General features: G+C 39.1%; 1 protein-coding gene across 7 annotated transcripts in view; it reads left to right on the top strand.

The window, feature by feature from the left end:
- The first annotated feature begins 334 nt into the window (after positions 1 to 334).
- The window catches only part of VPS13C (vacuolar protein sorting 13 homolog C), a 106619-nt gene continuing 87458 nt past the window's right edge, over positions 335 to 19495 (top strand). For 2 of the 7 annotated variants that reach the window (XM_075045480.1, XM_075045479.1), the window contains exons 1-10: positions 342 to 1431; positions 3132 to 3175; positions 7147 to 7189; positions 8751 to 8846; positions 9592 to 9693; positions 12144 to 12206; positions 16519 to 16628; positions 17483 to 17542; positions 18155 to 18214; positions 18979 to 19059. In XM_075045480.1, coding sequence (XP_074901581.1) covers positions 1332 to 1431; positions 3132 to 3175; positions 7147 to 7189; positions 8751 to 8846; positions 9592 to 9693; positions 12144 to 12206; positions 16519 to 16628; positions 17483 to 17542; positions 18155 to 18214; positions 18979 to 19059 — 759 coding nt within the window. In that variant the 5' untranslated portion in view covers positions 342 to 1331. The other 5 variants (XM_075045478.1, XM_075045475.1, XM_075045482.1 and 2 more) reach the window with 4 other exon arrangements.

The raw sequence follows: 19495 nt of genomic DNA, 5'->3' as shown, positions 1-19495 counted from the left end.
TTGCTGATGGACCCTTCCTTTATTAGTTTACTTAAATCTTTTCCTTAAACTATTCCTGTTTTTGTAATATCTTCTTGCATTAAGCTCCACAATATATCTGTATGCTGTTTGAAGTAGTATTTGTCTCACCCTGTTAACAGTCTGATCACATTCATGTGGTCTGGATGTGTTTTCATATATTTCTGAGGTTGAATCCTATTGCCAATATTAATTTCCTTTCTCTGGAATAAATGTTTAGACTGTCTCACTGTGAGCTTCAAAGTGCTGTTCTTCCATGAATAACGGAGCTCCTATGAGTTCAGAATGACTTTACATAACCGGTTTGAGATTAGTCCCCCTCAGATTTAAAAACTTATTCCAGAGTTGACATCGCTACCTGCAGGATCACCACACCGAGTAGCATGCTCTTACCTATTAACTCTAAAAAATCTGTGGTTTACAGTCGACATTCTTACTTGTTAGCCTGTGAGTTTTCATGTCACTTGAACTTGGCTAGATTGACAGAAGTGGTAGTTCTCTCATGGACCATAAGCACCAGCCAGGTTCTGCCTGACCCCAGCTGAACCGGCGCAAAAAGGCGTTCGCCCTGGAGGCTGCATTCAGCACGCGCGTGTATCCTAAATAAAGAGCCGAATAGGAAATAACGGCACTATCGCACTGAAGCCGAGCGGTTGCGTACGTAAGTTACTAGGCGGTATCTCAGGTGTACACGCAGCTTTCGGCGGGAATCGCCTCAGGGGCACCAGGCCGGGCGCCCCGTCAGCCTCCAGTCAAACCCGCCTGCCTTTCCCAGGGCTGCTGAGGAGGCGAGATGGGGGTGCCGGTAAGAGACAGGAAGGTTTCCGCGGCTGCGCTTAGCACACGGAGGTCGCTTCGGCCCCGGAGGAGCCGGGGGAAGCCTGGCAAGCGGCCGAAGCTCCGGCGGAGGCACCGCGCTACGCCGCGCGGGGGCGCCGCTCGCCGAAGCGCCGGCCCCTCCCGCCGCCGCCGCCACGGTGGCTCTCAGGCGCCACCGGCCCTCGGCCTCGGGGAGCGCGCCCACGGGCCAGTCCACGCACCGGGGACCAGCCGCGCAGCCGCTCCGCGCCCTTCCGCCGCAAGCCCCTCGCCCGCTGCGCGCAACCGGCGCGCAGCTCCGTTCCGCCCCGCCCCGGCAACCCGTCAGGCGCTGGGCCGCGCCGCGCCCCCGCCCCGTCACCTGACTGCCGGGGACGCGCCCGGCGCTGGTTTACCCCGCGCCGTAGCCCGGCGCCCCCTTCTCTCCCTTTCCCTCACACTCCTCTGCCCTGCCGGTGGGCCGCGGCTGGCGTGCGGTGGAGCCCGCCTCCGCCATGGTGCTGGAGTCGGTGGTGGCGGATCTGCTAAACCGCTTCCTGGGCGACTATGTGGAGAACCTGAACAAGTCTCAGCTCAAGCTGGGCATATGGGGGGGTAAGGAGCCCCTTCCCTCTCCCGCTTCGTCTCCGCGGCGTTGCGGGGCCGCCGCTGTCATCGGGGGTGGGCGCTTTCTCGCGGCAGGGAGCGGGTCTCGTTGGCTGCGCCCCCCCCCCCGCCGTGAGGGGTTGGCGGGCTGTGGGACCGCCGTCCCCTCTCTGAGGGGCAGTCGGTCTGTGTGTTTGCGGCCCCCTGGGACGAGGGGGCGAGCTGCGGAGCCGCGGCCCTCCGTGAGGGACGGTCGGTCAGTCTGTGGCCCCCGCGACGGAGCGTCGGTCGTTCGGTGCCTGTGGCCTCTGGCCCCTTCTTCTCCCTCCCTCCTCGGGAGGGGCGATCGGTCGATCGGGTCGGTCTGTGAGGCTGCGGCTCCTCGCGGTAGCGGCCCCCCCGCCGCCCTGCAGGCTCTCCCCAGCGGCGGGCGCAGGCTCCGGCTGTTGTGCCGCCGTGAGGCGAGGGTCTGCCTGTGAGGGGAGCTAGGGCCAGATCCCCGCGCGGTGACAGGGCGCCAGGTTGTGTGGAGAAAAAGAGCAAAGTTAGGGTCTCCCTCCACGCGAGGCCAGGCCCTGGCCGCCCAGCTGTGGCAGTTACTCCGAGAGGCTGAGGCGAGGGGTGGGCGCGCTTCGGCTGGCCTCGGAGTGCTCTGGGGCAGGAAACCATCGGCAAGCTAAACCGCCCCCCCCCCCGGCCTTTTTTTTTTTTCTTCGCTTTCTTGGCAGTATCCTGGGTGGAAGCCCGAGTGTGCTGTCGGGTCTCTCTGCGGTACGGTAGAGCATGGGGTGGCTCATGCGTGGTGGCCCCAGGAGGAAGGGGAGGCCTTGGTTGTGGTGCAGCTGGTAGGGTGCTTGGGGAACTATGTCTTCCACCTGCTAATTTCTCGCTGTAGATAATGTGTATTAAGCAGATGTGATAGCGCAATAACGTGGAGTAGCTGTTCTTAGTGACTATACCGAGCATTACAGTTTACTACCCTGTAGGCGTGCAAAAAAACCAGTTGAAGTAATGTCTACAGAAGGCTGGCTATTTTAGATGCTTTCTGTATGTAAGGAACGAGACTTCTCATCATCTTATTTTTGCTCTTGCCATGGTAGTAAGTATTTGAGCATTTATAAATTATTAATACCTATATTAAAAATGGAATGTAGTTCTAAAAAGGAATTTGGCATTAAAGCACTAAGAGGTGTATTATCTGTGCTTTTCTCAGGTATAATTCTGTGTGCCAGCATTCCCTTTGGAAATCCTGTTGCATTGCCAGTGTCAGGAAAAGTTAATGTGCCTGTGAAAATAGGCATGCTTTTTTGTGGCTCTATGATTCATTATTTTTCTGTTATGTAAAATTGTCAAAAACAAGATACAATTTTCCCAGTCTACGCTACCTTGATAGAACTGTAATTATCATTCACAACAAAGGGAATAGTAAGAAAGACTTCCTATTATTGTAGGTGTATTTTTAGAGTAGAAACATGTAGACATCTAAATTGGTGATATTTTTGTAATCTCTTCTACCATGAAATTTTGTCTGGATGATCGGTATTTAATGACTCTTACAAATTAGACACTTATTGTGCTATTCTGTAACTGGGGTAAGGTTTTCAGATTTTATCAGTGTGTACTTGGGAGGGTTGTAGTTGTGTTCCTTGTTCCACCTTACATAATAGTTTAAGTCACTTGTTCTGTACTTCTCTTTTTCTTCTAAACAGGTAATGTGGCACTTGACAATTTACAGATAAAGGAGAATGCATTAGTAAGTATTCTAATAATGTTAAAATTTTTTTTATGGATATAAAGACTAAGTCATGGGATAAAATATTACTGTAGTATCACGTTAACTCAGTATGCCTTCTTTACTAGTTATTGCAAGTAAGTCCTAAGTTAACTGTTTCTAATTTTGCTTGTGTTACTGGAACAGAGAAAGAAAAGAAGCTGTGGTTGAAAAGGTAAGCGTGCTCCTTCATAAGAGAAAAACAACTTATGAGAAGTTAGCAATAAGGTTTTGAAGTAGGTTTCCCAGTGTTTTAGGCATACATGCGTATACAACCTGTCCTAGTGTTTGAGGCTTGGAATGATAAAACTTTAAGATATTGATGTGTTTCTGTTACCATTTTGGTCATCCTGTAGAACTCAAAGGATTTAATTTCTGCTGTGACTGCTACTGTATAATCATACTTCTAAGTCATAGGGTTTTTTCCTCACTTGTATGCCCATGCAGTAGGTGTTTGTATGTTTCTGAATGATTTACTATATCTCATGGGTTTGCATAGGCCTATGTATTCTTTTTTTTTTTTTCAGCTTTGGTTGCATAAATCAGTTTTTAAGGCCTGACTCCTACAAAATGATTGATCTAATTGAAGTCTTCTGAAAGGCAGTGGTTCATTTCTCAGTTGTTGGTGTGGGGATGAAGGGAGAAAAAGTTCATCCTTCTACATCAGCTGATGGGATTGAAACTTATGTTTATGACTTCCTGTGTAAATTGATGCTTGTTAAAACTGGCAGGCATTAAGATGTGTACTCTCTGAAAGTAAATACGGTTATTCAAATGCTCCATTCTGTTCCTTTTAAAATAGGGATGACGGAGTGAAGGAAAAACAAGAAATAACTTGCATTAAGTACCCATATTCTTGTCTGAAAAAAACTTGGCTGATTTTTATGTTTTTTGAGTGAATGAGCACCTGTACTACTGAGACATTCTCACTGCAATCTTTAGTGTGCTTTAAAACTGTTACTCTTCTGTGAATTGAAAACATGTTGGATCTTTATATGACCAAATAATTGGTTTCTCTTCATTGTTCTGAAATTTCATAGTTTACCTGCCCATTTCATCCATTCCTGATAACTTTGTTGTACTTGAAAATTCTTGATAAAAATATCTTTGTAATCTGGTAGTTGAAAAAGGGAGGAAGAAAGTGTTACCTACTCTGTACATGTCTTTCTATCTTATGATGACAGCAAGGTTGATAACAATTCTAGCAGTTCCGACTTACAAAAATGCATAGTCATGTATGTGACTGACCAGAGCTGAGAGGGAGCTAAGACAAATTCAAGAACTGAAAACAAGGGATGTTTCTGGCTGCTTTACAACTGCAATGTGTTAGATTTCTATGCAAAAGTAATTAAAGGAACGTTGATATTAAACACCATTTTTAGAGAAGTCATCTACACCTTCTTGAAGAAGAAGGGATTAAAGCAATGTGATATGGTCCAACTTTTCTAGTTTGCATGTCTGCTGCCATCTGGGTTGTTTTTGTTTTCCTATTAAGGTTTTCAACCAGAAAACAACTAGCTTTTAATTTCTGTATGTAGATACAGTACTTCTCAAATGCAGGAAAAGAAAATCCTTTGGAAAAGGGAGATGAGCAAATAGTTACTTTTAGTGTTAAGTTTGCTGAGTCCATTTTTCTTTTTTCCTTAGTCATAGTAAAAGAGCATTTAATTAAAATGGAAGTTTGTCAGACCTCAGTCAAAATTTAGGCTTCAGCTTGTGCAAAGTCAACTTAAGAAGATTAGTGTAAGCTTTCTAAAATAAAATTGTAAAAAATTATTTTACAAATTAATTCTTAGGCACCTTGAAAATGTAATCATTTTTTTCCCAAAATACGTTAAGAGAGAGAATTTGCTGACACAAAGTGCTGAAATGTTCTGTGAGATACGTGCTTTTATCTTTTGAGGCTGTTGTTTTGTTTTGTGTGACTTCAACTATAAAAATACAGGAGTATAATGGGGCAGTTGCTATTAATGTTCCTTTTTTACTTTGTTAAAAACTTGTAGTAGTGATAGTAATGAATTCTTTCTGATGGATTTCTTCAGCTTTATCCTATTTTTCAATCATAATGAAAAATGACTGATAGCAAACTATGACCTAAGCTCTTCAGCAACTTGTTAGATGTTTCTCAGCTTATATTATTAGTCATTACCACTAAAAAGCTTGACCTCTGAGCTGCTTTACTCGTGAATTTGTATCCTGTATCCGGCTGGTCACAGCTCTTAAAATCTTCAAAGCTAATATTGCCTGTTTCTTCCCAGTTATAGTCTTGAAGCATTTTCAGTAAATCATCTTTTTTCATGTTAACATCAAACCCCAGCACGCTCATGGTTTTTATTTTATGCTAATCTGTTGTTTTAGCAACTGTAAAATATCTTTAATTTCTAGTCTTTCCTTCATATCCACCCACCCCCTGCCCCCCCTGGAATTTAATCTTCTGAAAACTAATTTTTCAAGGTCAGGCTCATGGTCCTGTCCTTTCAGCAGACCAAACTGAGCTGGTCCCATTAGAATTCAGCTGTGGGTCACAAATGCAGTATTAAATGGGGTGGATTTGGTTGCTGGTATCTGCTTCTACATGACTGTTCCTGGCTTTATCGAGAGCAGAGATCTGTCTTTGCTCTCACAATTTGTTCCAACCTATTCTTATGCCTGTTCTTACTACTAAAAACAGAGTTTAGAGATCAAACTATTTTAAGTGAGTCTGTTTTCTCTTTCTCTCCTGATATATTTCAATGAAAAATAAAAACTGAGAAGAAAGCTTCCAGTTAAGCTTATTGACCAGATTCTTAACATGAAGAACAGGAAGAAATATTTGGGAGGTCCTTAAGAGCAGTTGTCACCAGGAAGAATTTAAAGCCCAGAAAAGGGTTGAAATATTCCATAGCTCTTGCTTTTCAATTGTTTCTTTGAGGTGCTAAAACAGAACAAGCCATGGAAATATTGTCACAAGTTTAGTCACTTAACTAAAGGTTGTTGATGTTAGGCTCCTAATTGCAGCTCAGAATACTTTTTAAAAACTGTGGAAATCTGGCAGAGATGTTAATTTGGATATTAATCTTCTTTTTTGGAGCAGCCCTGTTAAATGTTTTTAAGTTGTTGGAAAAGTGGTGGTCAAGATCTACTATAACTAGTACGTGGGAAGAGAGAAGCGGTTAATATCAGTCTCATTTGGGAAAATGGGTTTGCTTTTTATAATCTTTGAGATTAGGACTTCTGTTAAGGTCTTTGAATTGTGGTTAACTTATTTGAGAAGAATACTGAAGTGGAAGACAGTTCTGGAATCTTGATGTTTTAACTTATTTTTAATCTTTCCTTTATTTATTTATTTTCTCCTACTTCCTCTTTATTTTGTCCCTCTCTTTATCATCTTGATATTCCTGTGGTTATATTCCTTTTTTTGCTGTACACTATATAAGATAGAGACTTCATGAGGCTTTGATTAATGGTAATAATTATTCAGTTGTCACATGTTCCTCATCTTTATGAGCCCATATTCTTCTTGACATTTGGCAGGCATTTTGCAAAGAACTTCTCAGTATTGTTAGTGAGATTTTTTTATATGTTTGTAAATACTAAGTGCGATTATCAAAAAGAAAAGACCTATGTGGCATGTTAATAAAAATGTAAAATGAAATTCTTGTATATAGATAAAATGTTACTTTTTAGTAACTTTTGGAGTAAGGCATTATCATACTTGTAGGAGAAAATTGCCAGAAATGTGTAAATGCTTAGTTTTAAGGCTTTCTACAAGCCTAACCATATTTATTTATGGATTCCTGAGTTTGCGTGAGTATTGCTAAATAATTAAAACTGTCATATGGAGAACTGTTTCTGTTCTGGAACTTCAGTTCTGGGAAAATAGTTTTAACAGAAGTAAAGATAATTTTGCTGTATAAACCAGCTTATCTTTAAAATACATGGATCTGTTTAATACTTTATTTTTTTCTTTACAGAGTGAACTGGATGTACCTTTTAGAATAAGAGTTGGTCAGATAGGTAAGTTTTTGTTTCAATGTGAGTACTGAAATGGAAATTTTAGTACAGGCCTTAAGGTCAGTTCTGCTTCTGAATATCTTTTATCAAGCTTTAAGTGATCTCTGTAATAGTAATTGCTGTTGAAACTAGCATAGAAGTCTAATGTGACTGCCCTGGATAAATCATAAAATGTTATCTGGCAAACCCTGTTTGTGTAACTTTACAGCCTGGTATGAAAAACATGTCTGAGAGTTCTTCCTAGACACATGGATGGTCAAGGGATCTGTTTAGTATAGGCAGAGTGTGTGGCTCTTTAAAGGACAGGTAGCAATATGAAGAATTTTAAGTAAAATTCCTGAAACTGGCAAACATGCCAAGGGTTTAGGAGCTTAGATACATGTTTTTTTAAAAATTCTCTTAGAATAGAATAGAATCATTAAGTTCGGAAAAGAACTCTAAGATCATTGAGTGCAACTGTCAACCCAAGACCACTGTGCCCACTAAACCATGTCCTGAAGTGCCACGTCTACGTGTTTTTTGAACACCTCCAGGGATGGTGACTCCACCGCTTCCCTGGGCAGCCTGTTCCAATGCCTGACAACACTTTCAATAAAGAAATTTTTTCTACTATCCAATATAAACCTGCCCTGGTGCAACTTGAGGCCATTTCCTCTCATCCTGTCACTAGTTACTTGATAGAAGAGACCAGTACCCACCTCGCTACAACCTCCTTGATAAGTGATAAGGTCTCCCCTCAGCCTCCTTTTCTCCAGACTAAACAGCCCCAGTTCCCTCAGCTGCTCCTTGTAAGACTTGTGCTCCAGGCCCCTCACCAACTTGGTTGCTCTCCTCTGGACACACTCCAGCCCCTCAATGTCTTTCCTGTAGTGAGGGGCCCAAAACCAAACACAGTACTCAAGGTGTGGCCTCACTAGTGCTGAGTACAGGGGAACAATCACCTCCCTGCTAGTACAGGGGAACAATCACCTCCCTGCTCCTGCTGGCCACACTATTTCTGATACAGGCCAGGATGCCGTTGGCCTTCTTGGCCACCTGGGCACACTGCTGGCTCGTATTCAGCCAGCTGTCAACCAGCACCCCCAGGTCTTTTTCTGCCAGGCAGCTTTCCAGCCACTCTTCCCCAAGCCTGTAGCGCTGCATGGGGTTGTTGTGACCCAAGTGCAGGACCCGGCACTTGGCCTTGTTGAAGGTGTCAGCATTGCTTTTTCACGTGAAACGTTTGTTGGAGATGAATGTGTGTTGTATTTCTTCTTTTACTTCCCTGGGAAAATCACGTTCATCCCAGTGAATTGAACTCCGGTCATGATCTCAGGTTTTGATCTGAAGTCTTCTGACTCAGACTGCATCTTCTTGCTTAAATCTATGACTTACATTTTCTCTGCACGTATTTTATCACTTCAGTGGCTTTATAGAATGTTTAGGCCCATACGGTTTCTCCTTACCTTCTAAGGTGTTTAGGACATCAAGATATAGGGTTAATGCTCTTCAGTGCCCGAGGTATTGTTTGGACTAAGCACAGCATAGATTTTTGGTTTGATGTAACTGTATCTGCTTTGTTTAGATAAACTTACTCTGAAGATTCCTTGGAAGAATCTCTATGGCGAGGCAGTTGTTGCAACTCTAGAAGGCTTGTATCTTCTAATAGTTCCTGGAGCAAGTATGTAAACTCTTCAATGACACAGTTACATAATGGAAGAGAAAAATATCTAAGTGTAGCATGTAAATGAGTATATAATAGCAAGTAGATTATGTAAGCTGCCATTTTTACCTGCTGTTCCCTCAGGGAAATCTCTAGACAAATGCTGGCAAGTTAGTGGAAGAAGGGTGGGAGAAAACAGCACCTGTTGCTTTTATGGAAGTCCTTGGTTGTATCCATTCCAAGTGTTTATCCTGAATCCACTTTTCTGGCATGGGTTAGATCTTTTGGCTGTTATATGATATAGTTCATCTGCTTCTAAGTGACAACAATTGAAAGTAGTAATTCCATTATAACTGTTTTTTTAGGGACAGGGAAGAGGATCAGAGAACTTGATTAGTTTTCTCTGAAATCAGAACATCTGGTATATTAAGAAAACTTGCAAGTTTCTAGAGCGTCAAATATATGTGTAGTAGAGCTTACACACCTGCATTGTGTGGCACAGACCACACTTCAGGGTCTGAATTTCCACGGAAGGGTTCTCCTGTGAAGTAATACTTAAACGTTCATAGGATCCTTTTGTTTCTTACTGTGTAAAAATAGCAATTTCAGAGGCTGGATGCAGCTTTCAGCAATTAAGCCTAGAACAGCCTTCATCTCAAACAAGGCGTTTTGCAACATAATGTTGAATATGGTGTGCATTGCTTGATTATGCATTTATATAACTTGAAATTTAGGATTAAAGCTGTCCCAACTTGGCTTACAGGCATTAAATATGATGCAGAGAAGGAGGAAAAATACTTGCAGGATAATAAACAAAAGGAACTGGCAAGAATTGAGGAAGCCTTGCAGAAAGCGGCAGAAAAAGGTACTGTGCTAATAATACAAATCTCCATTGGAATTTGAGGACTTAGACTGTGCTATGAAAGAAAAGTCTAGTTTTGTCATTGACTTAAAAATTTTTTTCAAGTGTCTAGCTAATCTTACAGTGCTTTGAAAAGCCTTTTTCCTCTAAAGCTTGAAAGAAATGTTATTTGTTTTGTTTACCTTTCATTTATCCAGTCAACTTCCATTGGAAATGGGAATTTGAGAATCTGGTATGTCTTTTTTTTTTCTTTTTTTTTTTCCTTAAAGCTCTAGGGGAAAAGGTCCAAGGGTAGAAACTGCATTGGATGAGGCTAATGTTATCTTGCTTTAGAGCTTCAGTAATAGATGTTTAATAATGTGTTTGAGGTGCATGTGACAGGTTGTTCTTTGCTTAAAGGAAACTTTAAGCAGAGTGGTAAGGTTAGTAAATTTTTACTTAGCAATAATGCTTTAGTTTCAGTTTCTGCTGTCCTTTTATGATATACTGCATTTTGACTGGTTTGAGAAATGAGACTCTTGAGCAGGAAATAATTCGTGACACAAGAAAACAATTGAACATGAACATAGGAAACTTTAGTTAAACTTTTGGCTTGGGTCATTAAAATTTAAACTTTCGTTTATAGGTTAAAATAATTGATCATTTCAGTCCAGGTAACCTGATTTGTGGTTTGGTTTGGGTTTTTTTGTTTGTTTGTTTATTTTGTCGTAACAACTATCTTTAACAGAATTATGGTATAAATTAGGCTTGTTTGGACAGAAACCAAGGTCAGAACCAATGACAGGTAACTACAGATGGTAGAGGAAAAAGTTACTACTGAAGTTTTGTTTGAAGTGAGACCTTTTTGTTGGGTAGTGTAATGATTTTTAAGATGCATCTCTAGGATACCTGTAATGCTGCAAGTCATTTGCCTTGGAAAAGTTACTGGAAATGAAGTGATGCTTACAACACTTGGAAAAAGATAGTTTGATTGTAATCTCTTTGCTTATTTAATTTTCCAGTTACAGGACTCTCTACTGCCTTGTTCCTGCTTTGCTAGTTTGAGATGTACATTTGCAGTTTCCTTCAAACAGCAATCTGGCAATCCGTTTACAGTGAAGAAAGAAGCCTTGCTATATTTTTTGTCTTTAATATGCCAGAAACTGTATGAGAGCTAAGGCAACTTCAGTGAATGAATTTTGCAGCCATTACTTCATGCTGGGGCAAAGGAATGTTCATAGAGGTTTAACCTTGGTTATGTAGGACTTGGATACTGTAAAGCAGCAGTGCTTCAGCCATTACTCTTTGCACCAGTTTTAATGGGATGAAGGGATAATGTAACAAGAAGAATTTAACCTAATGGGCGTTGCTTAAGGAATTCCAATTCTGGAACTTCCTATAATTAAGAGTGAGTGTGTGCACCTGCAACAGTTCTTTTTTTGAAAGAAACTTAGTACATCCAGCATTTGTAAGGCTTTGGGAAAAAAAAAATCGTATAAAAATGATACCTCAGTAGCTCAACTCCATATAGAAAGAACTAGAATTAATTTTAGTCATGTTTTGCAGTTTTAAACTTTCAGCCTTGTGAAGGAAAAGCTAGAGGAACATTCAAATTGGATTATTTTAAACTGTAGTGAACCTCTCAGTCATACTGCAGCATGATTCTTATGGGTCCTTTCCAACTTGAGATATTCTATGATTCTGTGATCATATCTCAGTGGTAGCTATTTGTGTTTCTAGTGTTGTACTAGAATATTGTACTCAGGAGCACTTGTGTAGTTGCATGAGCAGATCCCTTGCTTTTGCTAGATACAGAAGTCTTAGGGCTCAGGTTGCTCTACTGCACTGTAAACTTCTAAGGAATTCAGCTTTTTCTGTAGACTTTTAAGAGCACATGATAGCTGGTGAAAATCTAGGAAATACCTAGAGTAGAAACTTATTGTGGTCTATGAATTCGCAGCTGTACTTGCTTTTCTGATTAGTACTCAACTTACCTCAATGTGTTTAGAATATTGATTCTGTACTTGCATTTATTTAAGAGTCTCTTGGCATAAACAGTCCTGGGGATATTTTTTTTAGACATGCTATTCAAATACTGAGCAAAATGGTGATGTCACTGTGTGGTTAGTGTAGTTTGATGGCAAGTGATGACAAGCTCTGCTGACAAAAGTGGACAAAACATTATTTTCTTTTTTCTAAGCTATTAAAATCTGTCAGTATCAAAACTCATATATGGAGACTAAAGCTTGCAGCTCTTGTCTTTTACTGGTTGTAAGTAAAATGAAAATCACATAATTTGCCTATGTAGATAATCTTTGAAACTAGATATTCTGAATTGACTCAGGCTGTCAGATACCTAATGGAAATACTAATGTGTCATACAGGTTTTATAAACTTAACATTAAATCTGGAGCTGATTTCCTTCTTTTAAACAAAATGCATTTTTTTGGTTATTTGCTACCATGTGGACCAAGGCACTCATTCACAAGATTCCTTGTATGGGTTGGAGAGCCTGATATACAAGGACACCAAGCCTGGTGGGTATGCATCGTTAGTTACATTTTGCACATGCACGATGGGTATGCAGCTTGCATTTTTAAAAACAATCCCCACTGAAGCAGCCAAATGTAGAAATGAGAAAACAATACTTGTTTGGTAAGCATCCACATGTTGGTGGTTCTAGAAATTAGATTTTAATGACTATGGATTCAAGTGGAAACTTGTAATGACTAGTCCTGTCTTAATTGAGTGGCTGTTCAAGATGACTAAGAGACCATTTAGAAAGACTTCCATCAACCATCTTGAGCTCGAGAATGTTATAAAATGCTGACAACATTCTACTGTAGTTTTAAAACACTGTCTTTAGGTGTTTTGAGAATAGAGGGTAATTATCCTTACTTAAAGTGTCTGGGCTTAAGATACACAAGTTCAGGCTGTCTTGAAACTGTGGACAGGCAAAATGAACCACAGCAGATTGAAGGCATTTAGCATGCTTTTCCCTGCTTCTGTTTATTTGGATTGCTCTCAAGTTAGGTAAGGAAACAGTTTCCATTGAAATCCAGAGGAACTGTTATTATGTTGTACCTGCTGTATATTTATCTTCTTGAACCAGATTTTCAGAAATTTATTCTTAGCCAAAATTACTTAGTGGGCTTTTATCTGAGCGCAGGTTTAGAATGAGCTTAAAATCATACATTTAGTGTCTCCATAGTAATGGATGCAAGTAATCAAGAAGAAAACCATGTTGCCTTAGTTTTGTCATACATGGGAGTGAAAGCCTGAGAACTACAAATTCAACAGTAAGTGAAGGAAGCTCTCTTTTTAAAATATCATTTATAGATGATTACTTGTACTGTTAAAAGGAACTATCCAAAAGAAAACATTGTTTATCTTTGGCATAGTTTTTCCTTTTTGTTATTTGTAGGGTGATCACCTTACCTGCAAGACAGGTTGAAATCTTGGCAGGCACTTCCTTCTCCTTTGTTTGAACAGGCATGCAAATTACATAAAGTTCCACAGAGTTAAATATGCTGTTGTACTTGCTTCCTTCTTGCTTTAGTGGGATACACACTTCTCATGCTACAACTTCTTAAAGTTAAGCATAGGCAGCCCTATTGCTGAGTTGTTTTCCCCTATGTGGCCAGAGAGGGGAAGGAAATAATGCAACTCGCCATAGAAATATGGAAATATATGAGCATTAATTTTATTCATGAAATGGTTGTGATTGTGTGGGTCGTAATTTGTGTGTAAATAGTAAAATTGAATTTCATATAAAGCTTTTAAAGAGTCATCATTTTTGTATGCCTTGTTTGCAGTTAGTTATTGTTCTTTCAGATCACTTTAATACCATACGGTTGATTGCTTGAGAATCATATTGAAAAGTGCTCTTTGGATTTCCTCGTACATGTCAAATATCTTAACGTGGAAGTTACGCTCTTGTATTGTAGAAGCCTCTTCTGGATTTAAACTTCCATACTTTTTTTTTCCCCATGTGTGTATTACTAACTGTTCAGTTATGACAATTACACCTTTGCCTGAGGTCATTAAATAAAAACCAAACACTTGGATTACAGAAAAACTTATTCATCAAGGTTTCTAATAAGCAATCATGGCTCTGTTTTTAGCTCCCTTTTGTACATAAGTGATCTGGAATTATGCTATACAGTGCACTTGTAAAGAAGTCTGGGTATGTATTTGCTGAGAAGCCTGGTGATTATTTGTAATTCCTTGAACTCTTGAGATGTTGCATAAGGAATATATGAAAGCTCGGTTAAATGCCTTGACCTTACAATTGGCAGGACAATTGATTCAGTAGAAATTTGGATACTTAATCTAAAGTTTTTACTGGCTGCTTAGTCTACTTGGGCTTAAGTGAATTTAGGTATACATAAATGATGAAAAATAAGGCTCTGTGCTATGAGAAGTAGCTGAATGCTTCCTTAACAGATCTGAAATTCTTTAAAAGCTTTTAATGAGACCTTACTAAGGCATTCTGCTTTAAGACAAGCTAAACTTACTTTCATCTTTTCTTATGCTTTCTTACATTTCTGCTTTACTAACTTGAATTTTATCCTTTTCCCAAAAAATTGCTTGCACTGAAAAAGGACGTAAGCGTAAAAAGTATAAAAAGCATTTTAAGAGACCCTTTAAAGGTCATGATCACTCAAAAGGTGGGTAAAAATTATGGCTTTTAACATTTTAAAATACTTTTTTTTGCTTTCTGTTTGGATTAGTTTTTCTTAGTCATGGATATACACCCACTGATACCTTTTTTCTCCTGTTTGAAAGAGAGGATGTAAATTGGAGAGAGCTCTTTTTTTCTTTTTGTCTATTCTCTGGATCCAATAAGACTGAAGAGTCCTTGTTTCTCTCTACTTGGATAGCTGTACTTGTTTATTCAACTTGAGCTATCTGTGCATTTCCAACAAAAATGTGCACGTTTGGTAGGCTGATTAGTGGCACTTCACTGTGTTTGAAAAACTGCACGTGGAAGAGATACCTGTTTTTCTGATATTTGTAATATTCCAGTAGCAGCTATGTAAAGTAAATGTGATACTATACTGATGATATAGCAGTAAACAGTCTTTTTAAGCACTTTTAAGCTTCTGTTCTAAATAGCTAGCATAGTTTTATGACTGGTATTTTAACAGCAATGAAATTGATGGTTTTTTCCCCAAGAAGATAATCATTGTCCATAAGTACCAAATCATGCAGGTTTTCAGTATTAGCATGTGACTAAGAATGGGTCGCCATATCCCATGTGGTTGTATTGTTATGTATTTGGTCTTGGAGGAAGCTGCAGCATAGACTTGTAATTGGAGTAAAACCTTTGTGGGGACCCTAGATAAACTTTGTAAGGTATCAAACTTTTATTGCTGCTAGTAGCTGCATCTGTCTGGAAAAACTTTCAAGTGCAAGCAGGCAACCCATTAAGGTCATGAAGCTTCGATAAGCACTTCTGCCCTTTTTTTTTCTTTATTAGTATTGTGTTGGATGCTGTTAATAGGGAGTGGGAGTTGTGAAGAAACGATTAATAGGAGGAAATGTGAGTTGCATGTAAAAGTGGTATAACGTTTTGGTTTCTTCTGAGTTCCTGACTGATTTTTTTTTTACTTAAAATCAAATGCTCTTTTGACTAAAATAGTGTTATATCACATTCAATAGCGAAGTCTTTTTGTTTTTAAAGGAATCTCTTGAACCTCTCTTAGAACTTAAGAAAAATACTCCTAATTTTTATAGCAAAATGTATAAAGTTATGTATCTGTGGTGTTCAGTGTGCATTCCATATTTAAAAAGATACAAACAGTTAAAGTAAGCAGAGAAGTCAAACTTGAAGCTCAACCCTAAACTTAGTCAAAACCTGTAGTCCTTACTTCTCTCGACTTGGATGGCCATGACTGTTTCTTCAGCTTGAGCCATGCGTAGCATTTCCAACAAAAATGTGCAAGCTTGGTATGCTGATTAGTGCCATTTGCTGGGACAGCCACTTTGTAAGGTGGATATTGAACAAGACAAGGTAGTCTGGAAAGATAGCTAGAGAGCAAGCAGCTCACCTAGCCATATTTTAGGTAAAATGTTAAGATGCTCAGTCTGAGGTAATACTTTTAGAGTTACATCATTAAGTAATGAGGGATTGTAAATATTCCCCCCCCCCCTCACCTTGGCATGTGTACATTTGTCTTGGGTGGAATGCTGAACTTCTGCGGGTATGCAACTTCTGCTACTCTGTCTTGTTCAGCATAAGTATCGCTATGTGGTATAGCAACATCTGATATGGACCTAGCTTAAATGGTCACAGTATGAGTCCGGTATGGAAGAAATGGAATATTTCAGAGTAACTGTTTGGTTTTGCTTATGGTATGCCAGCTTTTTAACTTTCTCAGGCAGTGTTGTATGAAGGGCTCTAATGGACTGGTCTCTTGGTGTGCAAGTATCATCTTCACCTGATTATTCAAGGGTATTTTGTGCTAAATTACACAGTCTTACTTATTTGTTTGTTGAAACCCCCAGTTAACTGCTGAGGGACTCTAAAGAGAACCTTTTACCTTGGAAGGAGTGGGGAGAGGTATATTAAACAAGAACTTACTGTAAGCTAAACTGTTTTGGCTGAAACTTAGACAAATTTTCTTATTGATGTGTTGTGCACACACATCTAACATCACATCTTCAGAATATTGACATACAGAAAATGAAAAAATGCAAATACGTAACCTAAACAAGTGAAAACTTAAATGTTAAGTACTGATGTTAGAGTAAACATTAAATTTACATTAGTATAGCTGTTGGTGTGGTTAAACTCAAGATGCAATTACTATACTGAATGCTGTCTTTTAAAAATTATTGTTTTAGACAAACCAAAGGAGGAGAAGAAAGATACTTTCTTAGAAAAGCTTGCAACTCAAGTTATAAAAAATGTGCAAGTCAAAATCACAGGCATTCACGTTAAATACGAAGATGATGTAAGTATCGGGAACATAATCTCCTCATTTTAAATTGGACTCCAGTGCAGTCATGATTGTCTAGTCCACAGAGGGAAACTGTTACCTGGCACCTTGAAAAAGTTGCTGTGGTTTCTTTTGCACCACTTCAAATGAAGTACTACAGATATGACCGAAAGCCAGAAATATTTTTGGTATGTGAAATAGCTGTTCTCTTTTTTTGCCTTGTCCAGTGGTGCCTTGCTCACTAAAAGTGGATGGTGGCTGTTTGTCAGATGTTAGTGTGTGTAGTTGATGTACAGGATTTTTCAGTGTCCTGGGTAAAGTCCAGAATGGCAGAAACTGCTGGAGTTTCAGATAAGTCAGAAGGCAAATACTTGAAAACACTTAATTGATAAATGAGAATGTTTATATGAACAAAACTGCTGTTACTCTAGCCTACTTCCTTTAGGAAAATGATGAAGTGGTTTGTGATGAGATAATTGAATGTAAAAGCAAAGTGTTGGATATAGAGTATTTCTCAAACCTATTTTGGAACTTTTCAGAGACACTAAATTTAAAAAGGTGTGAGGGATGGAAGTCACAGAATGATAAAGCTGACTGAGATGTGGTACTCTGTAGTTCTTAGTTCTTTCCTGTATGGGGATTTTAGAAGCCAAAAGGAAATTTTCAGCTTGAATTGAAGTCCTAAATCTTTATGCTACAGCCATGTTAGTTTTGATCCAACTTAGGGGGTTCCAAGAATGCTTCAGGTAGAAAAATTAAGCAAAGGAAGATGCTCAAAACAGCTCAGGATTTCAATCAACTTCAATTAAATGATACATTTCTATTTGCAGCAAGAGAAATAAAGAGATGTTATTTTTCTGTTTTTGTAGATCACGGATCCACAGTGTCCGATTTCCTTGGGAATGACATTGGGCGAGCTTAGTTTACTGGTAATGTGTGTGTGCATGCGTGTTCTTGTGTTTTCCATTTACTTGTCTTTGGAGTACCAGAAAGTAAAAGTAATGTATTAAGATGATGTAATGAAAGTATGCATACAGCTGGAAGCGAAGACAATCTGTCATTCATGTAAATAGTACTTGAAGTTTGTGCAAGCAAAAGGGAAGACAATTGAGGCACGTCACACTTTCTGAGACTAGTGATTTGTTCTTAAGATCCAAGTGATCTTTAAAACTGAATATGTTTACTTTCATAGGGCAGGTTATTTCCAGGCCTAATAATTAAATTAGGGCAAACATTACATCATGATGATAAAGAATGTGGTATTTTGCCAGGCCTTTTGAGAAACTGGGGGAGAAAATTTCAGCTAACCCTTGTTTTCCTTAGAGGTTAAGGATTTTATGGGTAGGATAAGGAGTTGAAAATCAAAACAAACTGACAAATTTTGTATTGGATTTTGACTTGTGTGTATGCAGTCTAGAGAAACTGGCTTCTGTAATCACGTAGCACCGAAATGATGCATTCTGTGCTTGAAAGTATAGGATAAAACTGCAAATGTGTTAAATAAGATGCACAGAATGATTTTTATTGCTTTGAACTTTTAGACAACAAATGAGAACTGGACACCTTCTATTCTGAATGAAGCTGCAAAAATAATATACAAGGTAATGTGTAGTGTTCTTTTATTTATTTATTTATTTTATTTTCCTAGACAAGTGAAGAGGGGAACTGATCTTGGAGAGAAGTAATCTGGGGTTCTAAATAAAAATTGGAAAAATAGTTTGCATTGCAAATTTTCCTGTTTTTCTTGATTTTGCTGTGTGTTTAAACAGAAGTAGAGTACAAATAACTGGCTTTATGTAAGGCATACCTTTCAATTCTATGATTTAAATAACTTCCTTTAAATGCAACCACTCATCGCCTCATTAAATGCATTATATGACAAGTCTGCAGGGTAACTATGATTTCAAATACTTTTTGAATTTGCCATTTCCTACTCTAGTTTGTACGCCTAATGTAATTGGGATTCTGGTACCTAAGCGGTCTCTCTGTTCTCCCTGCCGCCTAACCCCATGCTGAAAGGAGTATGCAAAGATCTAAGAAATTATAGGAGTGATATAAGAAGGGTATGATAGTCCTGGCTTCTTTATTATGCTGAACATTGGTTTTGTGAACCCTCGCCCCTGCAATCCAGAGTTGTATTTAACAGGTGTGCATGAGCTTGTGTCCTATAAGAACATGCTTTTTAGCAATTCAATTTTCACTTCAAAAATAGTATTATAAGATTAAATATGTCTCAATGCTAATGGTGGATTTTCTGTCTGGTCTGTTTTCACTTGTTTTCCGTTTTCACAAATGGAAAGCTGAGTTTATAGGATGAGTTGAATACTGAGTATGAAATCTGTTGAATGTTTTCTTTCCTGTGCAGCTTTTGTGCCTGGACAGCCTCAGTGCTTATTGGAACGTACACAGCAAAATGTATTATCATGGCTCCCGTGAACAAATACTGGTAACGTAGAAGAAAATGCATTAAACAGTACTATATTCTATAGCTGTTGTGGTATTCAAAACTATGCTATACTAATTTCCACCCCACTCCTCACACTTATGGTCAACTGTATTCTGATATCAGGGTCATATGTTAATCTATTGCACCATTGATAGCTAATATTTTTTTTTGTGAACTTCATATGTTATTAACCCCTGTAGGTTTTAGAAATGGTCAGAAACTGTGTCTGTAAAATCATGTTCTATTGGCATATTCATCTTGACTTCACGCGGTTTAGCCAGTACTGTACTAAATATCTGGGCTATGTGAGCTATTACATAGCTACCGTAATGAAAAAGGGAATATTGAGATAGTAAATAAGCATAAAATTAATAAAAATTCAGAATATTAGATCTTTATCAGAACAGAAACTTATATCACATGCTATCCAGATGAC

This window comes from Buteo buteo, chromosome 13 (assembly GCF_964188355.1).
Source record: "Buteo buteo chromosome 13, bButBut1.hap1.1, whole genome shotgun sequence".
Lineage (NCBI taxonomy): Eukaryota > Metazoa > Chordata > Aves > Accipitriformes > Accipitridae > Buteo > Buteo buteo.
Note: the sequence above shows the minus strand (reverse complement) of the source record. Positions and strands in the feature narration are given on the sequence as shown.